This window comes from Balaenoptera ricei, chromosome 8, assembly GCF_028023285.1.
Source record: "Balaenoptera ricei isolate mBalRic1 chromosome 8, mBalRic1.hap2, whole genome shotgun sequence".
NCBI lineage: Eukaryota > Metazoa > Chordata > Mammalia > Artiodactyla > Balaenopteridae > Balaenoptera > Balaenoptera ricei.
In genome coordinates this window covers 95,683,228-95,691,667 of record NC_082646.1, presented here as the reverse complement: position 1 = coordinate 95,691,667, position 8,440 = coordinate 95,683,228, and the positions used below count along the sequence as shown (strand labels likewise).

The window sequence follows — 8,440 nt, the reverse complement described above, 5'->3', positions numbered from 1 at the left end:
AACACGGGGTAGAGAAGGAAAGTGCCTTATCCGAGACATGGCTATGGTCAAACAAGGATTCAGAGTCAATCTTTTCTTTCCTATAGTATAAAATGTTGCAAATTCCTGTGGACAAGAAGTGAAGTGAGCAAATTGTGTTGAACTGATAGCTGCATTGAATTAACTGGGCCAGTCTGACAAGGTGGACGGATACTGATGGATTCAGGGGCATGGTTGACTGTGGTCAGTTGTTATAAAAGTGTTGACCCTTGTGCTTAGCGTGTCACATAAAACTGGCCAGAGAATGGATGAGATATGGTGGCCATAAAAGTCATCACATGGGCCAAGGGAAAAATAAAGCCAAGGGACGTCCATGTGAAATGTGTTGGAAGCAGCTGGGAAATTAAGACTTAAAAAAATAAATAGATGAATAGATAACATATGTCCACATATAAATTTATTTAAAACAAATACACATGAATCTATGTTATGTTATATAAAGTATATATAATATAACAAAGTAATAATTTTTATACTTAAACATTTCAAAAAAGGATTTTGTAAAAAAAGGATTCATATAACATTTTTTAAACAGTATGGTTCCTACAATCTTTTCCATTCCCCCATTTCTCCATCAGTAACAATAACAGTTAACAATCAATCGTTATTGTATTTTTTTAAATATTGATTTATTTTATTTATTTATTTTCCTTATTTTTTTGGCTGTGTCGGGTCTTAGTTGCAGCACACAGGATCTTCCTTGAGGTACACGGGGTCTTTCATTACGGCGCGCAGTCTCTTTGTTGCGGTGCTCAGGCTTCTCTCTAGTTGTGGCATGCGGGTTTTCTCTTCTCTAGTTGTGGAGTGCAGGCTCCAGGGCACGTGAGCTCAATAGTTGTGGTGCGTGGGCTTAGTTGCCCCACGGCATATGGGATCTTAGTTCCCCGACCAGGAATTGAACCCATGCTCCCTGCATTGGAAGGCGGATTCTTTACCACTGGACTACCAGGGAAGTCCCCAATTGTTATGTTTTTACACACATATTCTAAACCCACTCAAATACATACAAACAGAGTGTTTATAGTTGTTTTGTTTAACAAAAATGTTATCCTAGTATACATAAATTTTCATAAACTGTTTTATTCACTCAAATCAATCTTCTCCTATGAGAATATATACAAATTACACTTTTTTAAAAAGCTATATCTTATTAAATAGTATGAATGTATTGTAATTAATTTAATCAGGCTACTTTATTTCATTAGTGTGTGTTTTTCTCACTGTGTATAATGTACAACTATCACATAAGTATTTGTTAACTGTACACTCTGTTTCCCCCTTCTTATTGTTTTCCCATCAAAGTCTCCTTCACACACGTTCTTAGTTGTGCCTTGTATCTTCTTGTCCTGAGATGGAGGATTAAATGTTCAAAAAGGAAAGTAGTCACCATGGTAATGTATGTCTGACCTGAGAGCAAGTTTGCTTGTTTGTTTTAAACTATCGCTTATATATTTACTGGTTTGTTTTTACATTGATAAAGCTCATTTCAAAAAATTGAACAATAAAATGTTAAACTTGGGAAACTCTGAAATTTTATACTGTCTGACTTCCCACTTCATGCAAACCCTTCTTTGTAGACTTTTATACCTTCTCATAAGCTTCTTTCTCTGCCTGAAAATGAACTTTGGTTCCTTCAACTAAAATCTCTCTACCATTTAAAGCTCAACTTATGACACCACCTCCAAGAAGCTTTCTCTGATTGCCCCAAGGCATTAAGATGTCCCTCTGGTGCTCGAAGAGCAACCTGTGTTTGCAAGGATCAGTATATTTTTCACTTGCTATTGTAATTGTGGATGTGATTTTCTATTTCCTCTGCTAGATTATAACCTCTCTCATTGGAAGGAAATCTGTCTTCTTTCACTTCTGTGTTTCCAATGCATAACATGATATATAAAGAAGTACTAACAACTCTTTTTCAGTAGAATAACTGATTAAATGAACACATATGCTACCTTGTTTTTTGACTTCTCCTTGGCTATATGTGTGGTGATATTTTAATAAACAATAGACATATGTGGTGCATCAGTTTGAGGAGTGGAATGTTTGTTGAAAGGATGGGACTTAACTTTAGATAATCTTACCAATAACAAAGTGTCTGTGTTGTGAAAGAAGAAAGAGAGAGGTGGTTATTTTTGCAGAGATGGCTTGTTTGCTTCAGCGTATTGGCGGAGCTCTCTTAACCTAGATTTCATTCTGTTTGCTCTCTTCATGTGAAACCATGCACCTCATACCTACATATCTTTCCCTAACTAAAGAGTTGTCTTAAGGAAACAAATCAGCAGCTGTCAAGGGGGTGCCAGAATGAGTCATTGATTTGCAATCAAGATAGCCGATTCCCCATGCTGATGGATTCACCAATTTTTCAGGGCCTCTGAGAGTTCACCTGCTTGTCACAAAGCATAGCACTTTGGTTCAGCTTTGAAATGAGGACTGTCCCTTCACTGTGATTCAAGCTGATTGCCCCTTTGTCACCAGGTTTTAGCTTCTAGGATAAGGTTGTACCTTTCACTCAAACAAGTACTGTTAGAGCTCAAGGTTAAAAGATTCACCTTGATGTTTTCTCCAGATAAGCTGTGATGGTAAAGACATTCTCATGTAAGCAGCGGAGCTTCCATTTATGTGGAAAAGTGAACCCATTCTCCCAAATTCAAGGTAGTTCAACATAATCCAGTATGATAATTATTTCTTGGTTATGAAATAGCCAAGAACCTGAGAAAGCATCTAATCCTACTTCAGAGGAAACTGAAGCCCAAAGGGCTAAGAGTTTCTGTGGTCTCCCAGCCAGAACTGGCTGACACAATGCTCAAATCCAAGTATGATATCCTTGTCACTTTACTAGAAACACACCCTTTCTTCTTCTTCTCCCTTATAGGCTGGTACTGGAGGTTTATATGACTGACTGGTGAGCAGTAAGGATATTGAATGGTTAGGGAAGTTTGTAAACAAAAAAGGTACCCTGGTTTTTTTTCAGACAGCTGGGAAGATGGCAGACATTCAGACTGAGCGTGCCTACCAAAAGCAACTGACCAACTTTCAAAAAAAGAAGAGGGTCCTGCTTGGAGAAACTGGCAAGGAGAAGCTCCCATTATACTACAAGAACATTGGTCTGGGCTTCAAGACGCCAAAGGAGACCATGGAGGGCGCCTACATTGACAAGAAATGCCCTTTTACTGGTAATGTCTCCATCCGAGGGTGGATCCAGTCTGGCGTGGTGACCAAGATGAAGATGCGGAGGACCGTTGTCATCCACCAAGACTACCTCCACTACATCTGAAAGTACAACCGCTTCTAGAAGCACCACAAAAACATGTCCGTGCACCTTTCCCCCTGCTTCAGGGATGTCCGAATCAGCGACAGTGTCACAGTGGGCGAGTGCCGGCCCCTGAGCAAGATGGTGCACTTCAACATGCTCAAGGTCAACAAGGATGATGGCACCAAGAAGCATTCCAGAAGTTCTAAGACTGGACCACTGCCCACTGCCCCAAACAAAATAATTTATTTTCCCAGTCAAAAAACAAACAAACAAAAAAACGGCACCCTGGGTCTTTCTTTCCCTCTTTCCTGTTTTTAGAAGTGATATAGTGTAGCATTTAAGTGTCAAAACCCTGAAGCCAGACCACACAGTTTAGAACGCAGGATTCATCTCTTACTAGCGAAAGAAGGGAGTGTGTTAGTCTCTCTGTGCCTCAGTGTGCTTAGCACTAAAATGGGACAGCCATACGTTTGTTGAGAAGTTTCAAAGAGTTAATTAAAGCCAAGTACTTAGAACAATGACTGGCACAGAGTAAGCTCTCAGTAAATATTACCTGTGTTTATTCATAGGTGTATATGGGAATAGGATGAAAACTACTGTCTTCCCATCTCTATCTTTGTGTTTAGAATTAAAGTGAGCTCCTTGTTTTGCTGTATATTTCTCAAGGTTTCAACTTCATCTCCTTTGCTTGGGTATAATCTTAGGCCCTCTGCTTTTATCTGAATCGTGAGGGAATAAACATAGCATGGTATCTATCTAAGAGCATGGGTTTAGGTGTCAGTCAGACTGCATTTTTGGAATGACGGAAGTCAGTCCATTTGTTTGCCAGAACTGCTATCTAAGGTCTTATAGAATATTTTACGTATCAACAACATAATGTCATAGAGGATCAAGAGACCCACTTTATGGCAAAGGTCGTGTGAAAGTTTATATATGTCTATAGAATCCACTTGTCCTCTCATATACCACACCACCCAGAAGCTGTTGGCCTAATACAGCAATATACTGAGTTGTTAAAGGCACAGCTAAGGCACCAACTTGGAGACAATATCCTGTGAAGATGGGGTGTCATCCTCTAAGACAGCAGTCCCCAACCTTTTTGGCACCAGGGACCGATTTTGTGGAAGACAATTTTTCCACAGACGGGGAGGGAGAGGGGAACAGTTCAGGCAGTAATGTGAGCAAAGGGGAGCGAAGGGGAGCGAAGGGGAGCAGCAGATGAAGCTTCCATGGCTTGCCCGCCGCTTACTTCCTGCTGCGCAACTGGTACTGGTCTGCGGCCCAGGGGTTGGGGACCCCTGCTCTAGGACATCGCATGTACCTTATATCAACATCCATCATATGATGCTGTCTCCAATGGATAGAAAATATTGGTCTGAGAAATAATAGATATGGGCAAGAAGGACTGCACTTTTCATTATTTCCAATGTTCTACTTGGGGAATTTGTGGTCACTCAAATCCCCTTAATTCTGTGCTCTTCTAGATTAGAAGTTATGGTCTCCAGAGAGGGCAATGCTTCCCCCAGGCAATCAGCAAGAGATCCATTTAACTTTGAGCTAAGACCGCATTGTGGGCTCCTCCTGCCAAGGGATCAACAGGGAAGAATAAAATTCACAATCTTGGTAGGGGTAATTGACCTGGATCATGAGGAGGAGGTAGGACTGTTGTCACACAATGGGAGCAGGAAGAAATATGTTAGGCATCCAAATTATCCACTTGGATATCTCTTAGTTCTCTCTTGTCCAATTTTGATGATACATGGATAAGTTTAGTGGTCAGTGCTTTCAAATGACATGGGAAGCAGAAGTACAGACTTCTCAGGGATGAGGGTCTTGTTCATTCCACATAGTGAACCACCAAGACCCACAGTGATGCTAGCTGACAGTGAAGGGAATCTAGAATGGATAGTATTGGATGAAGATAATGATAATCAGTTGTAGCTTCAAGACCCAGTTATAGCAGCAGGGGCTGCAGTTCATCCTACTAATCTCCCATTTGTGAGTTTCTTCCAGCAGAAGAGGCCCACCCAGAGCCTTGAAGTGATATGATGTAAGTGAATTCAAATGTCATCAGGGATCAACTTTGATGGAGTCTGTGTTGTGCTGCATGGATCTCTCTTTTAGGACTGATATAGTTACCCAACTACTGATCAGGTTGTGGGCTGACAACTTTCAGTTATCAGGTTAGGAAGGTTGACTAACCCCATTTTGCAGGGTATCCCATCTCCAATCACTGATGGTCTCAGTGATATAAAGCTGGACCCCTCACCCTAACTTGTGACAACCCTGAAGGACTACCCTAGGTTCAGAGCTCCCTGTAGGGTTGTCTGAGGCCTTAATTGATACTGCATTGCAGCCTGACTTCTCCCTGCATTCAATCCTGCTTTCTTTTTCTTTTCCCTCCAGATATTAATACTAAGAATAGTCCCTATTAAACTTTCTGCATGCTAATCTTTATCTCAGGGTTCCTGGGGACTTCTACTGATGATGCTACCCGAATATACACCCAAATAAGTAGGAAACAAGATAGGCATGAGACATTCATTTCAGCAGTGATTGTAAGAAAAAAATGCCATTAACAAAGCTGGTCTGCTCATTGAATAACCTATGGTACCCTCAAAAGGCAGTACCACAAAACAATCAAAAAGAATAAAGAAGATCTCTATGAAGTATATGGAGACAGTCCATATTTTAAAGTGAAAAAGGAAAGAAAGAAAGGTTCAGAACAGTGTACATAATATGCAAACTTTTGTTTAAAAGAAGAGGAAATAAATATAAAAAATAATTATCTGCCAATTTTGATGTACTAGATAATAAAGTAATAAATGAAAATGGCTACATACTGAGGATGAGTGTGAATAAAATGAAAAGAAAAGATATAATGACTAGAATTGTCTGAATTTTATAATTATATTGACCCTTGATACATGTAAACATTTCACATAATCAAAAATAAATTTGTAAATACAATAAACCTTAAAATTGAATTCAGATATCAATGTATAAACATAACTGCACTTTAAATTGACAATATAAACACATTAAAGGCAGTAATTATTTCAAGGAACTGTGGAACACAATACTCTATCCCTAATAAGATATATTTAAAGGGAAATAAAAGAGAAAAAAATTAGATATCGCTTAGTGGGATTATTGTTAATAGTAAGTTTGGGAGATTAGTTGAAGATGGCAGAGTAGAAGGATGTGTGCTCACCCTCTTGCAAGAGCATCGGAATCACAATTAACTGCTGAACAATCATTGACAGGAAGACCCTGGATTTCACCAAAAAAGATACCCCACATCCAAAGACAAAGAAGAACCTGCAATGAGATGGTAGGTGGGGTGCAATCACAATAAAATCAAATCCCATAACCGCTGGGTGGGTGAGTCACAAACTGGAGAACACTTATACCACAGAAGTCCACCCACTGGAGTGAAGGTTCTGAGCCCCACGTCAGGCTTCCCAACCTGGAGGTCTGGCAAAGGGAGGAGGAATTCTCAGAGAATAAGACTTTGAAGGCTAGCGGGATTTGATTGCACAACTCTGACAGGTCTGGGGGAAACAGGGCACACACAAGATTGTGTGTACATCAGGACACAGAGGGAAGGAGAGTGACACCATAGGAGACTGAACCAGACCTACCTGCTAGTGTTGGAGTGTCTCTTGCAGAGGCGGGGAGTGGCTGTGACTCACCACGAGGACACGAGCACTGGCAGCAGAAGTTCTGGGAAGTACTCCTTGGTGTGAGCCCTCATAGAGTCTGACATTAGCCTCACTAAAGGGCCTGTAGGCTCCAGGGCTGGGCGAATCAGGCCAAACAACCAACAGGGAGGGAATTCAGCCCCACCCAACAGCACACAAACAGATTAAAGTTTTATTGAACTCTACCCAACAAAGCAACACCCAGCTATACCCACCACCAGTCCCTCCCATCAGGAAGCTTGCACAAGCCGCTTAGATAGCCTCATCCACCAGAGGGCAGACAGCAGAAGCAAGAACTACAATCCTGCAGCCTGTGGAATGAAAACCACATTCACAGAAAGACAGACAAAATGAAAAGGCAGAGGACTATGTACCAGATGAAGGAACAAGATAAAACCCTAGAAAAACACCTAAATGAAGTGGAGATAGGCAACCTTCCAGAAAAAGTATTCAGAATAATAATAGTGAAGATGATCCAGGACCACAGAAAAAGAATGGAGGCAAAGATCGAGAAGATGCAAGAAATGTTTAACAAAGACATAGAAGAATTGAAGAACAAACACCTAGAAGAATTAAAAAACAAACAGACATGAACAATACAATAACTGAAATGAAAAATACACTAGAAGGATTCAATAGCAGAATAACTGAGGCACAAGAACGGTTAAGTGACCTGGAAGACAGAATGGTGGAATTCACTGCCACGTAACAGAATAGAGAAAAAGAATGAAAAGAAATGAAGACAGCCGAAGAGACCTCTGGGACAACATTAAATACGCCAACATTCACATTATAGGGGTCCCAGAAGGAGAAGAGAGAGAGAAAGGACCTGAGAAAATATTTGAAGAGGTTATAGTTGAAAACTTCCCAAACATGGAAAAAGAAATAGCCACCCAAGTCCAGGAAGCAAGAGACTCCCAGGCAGGATAAACCCAAGGAGAAAAACACCAAGGCACATAGTAATCAAATTGACAAAAATTAAAGACAAAGAAAAATTATTGAAAACAAGGGAAAAATAACAAATAACATACAAAGGAATTCCCATAAGGTTAACAGCTGATTTCTCTGCAGAAACTCTACAAGCCAGAAGGGAGTGGCATGATATATTTAAAGTGATGAAAGGGAAGAACCTAAAACCAAGATTACTCTCAATGTCAAGGATCTCATTCAGATTCAATGGAGAAATCAAAAACTTTATAGACAAGCAAAAGCTAAGAGAATTCACCACCACCAAACCACCTTTACAACAAATACTAAAGGAACTTCTCTAACTGGGAAACACAAGAAAAGAAAGGAACCTACAAAAACAAACCTAAAACAATTAAGAAAACGGTAATAGAAACATACATATCGATAATTACCTTAAATGTGAATGGATTAAATGCTCCAATCGAAAGACACAGGCTCAGTGAATGGTTACAAAAACAAAACTCATATATATGCT

The 8,440-nt window shown here is 40.1% G+C and overlaps 1 protein-coding gene across 1 annotated transcript in view; it reads left to right on the top strand.

Moving 5' to 3' along the window:
- Positions 1–3,022: 3,022 nt before the first annotated feature.
- Positions 3,023–8,440, top strand: part of LOC132370205 (small ribosomal subunit protein uS17-like) — an 86,067-nt gene continuing 80,649 nt past the window's right edge. Inside the window, 2 exon segments of the mRNA XM_059929941.1 lie at positions 3,023–3,491; positions 5,756–5,850. Of these exon segments, the coding sequence (XP_059785924.1) occupies positions 3,023–3,491; positions 5,756–5,850 (564 nt within the window).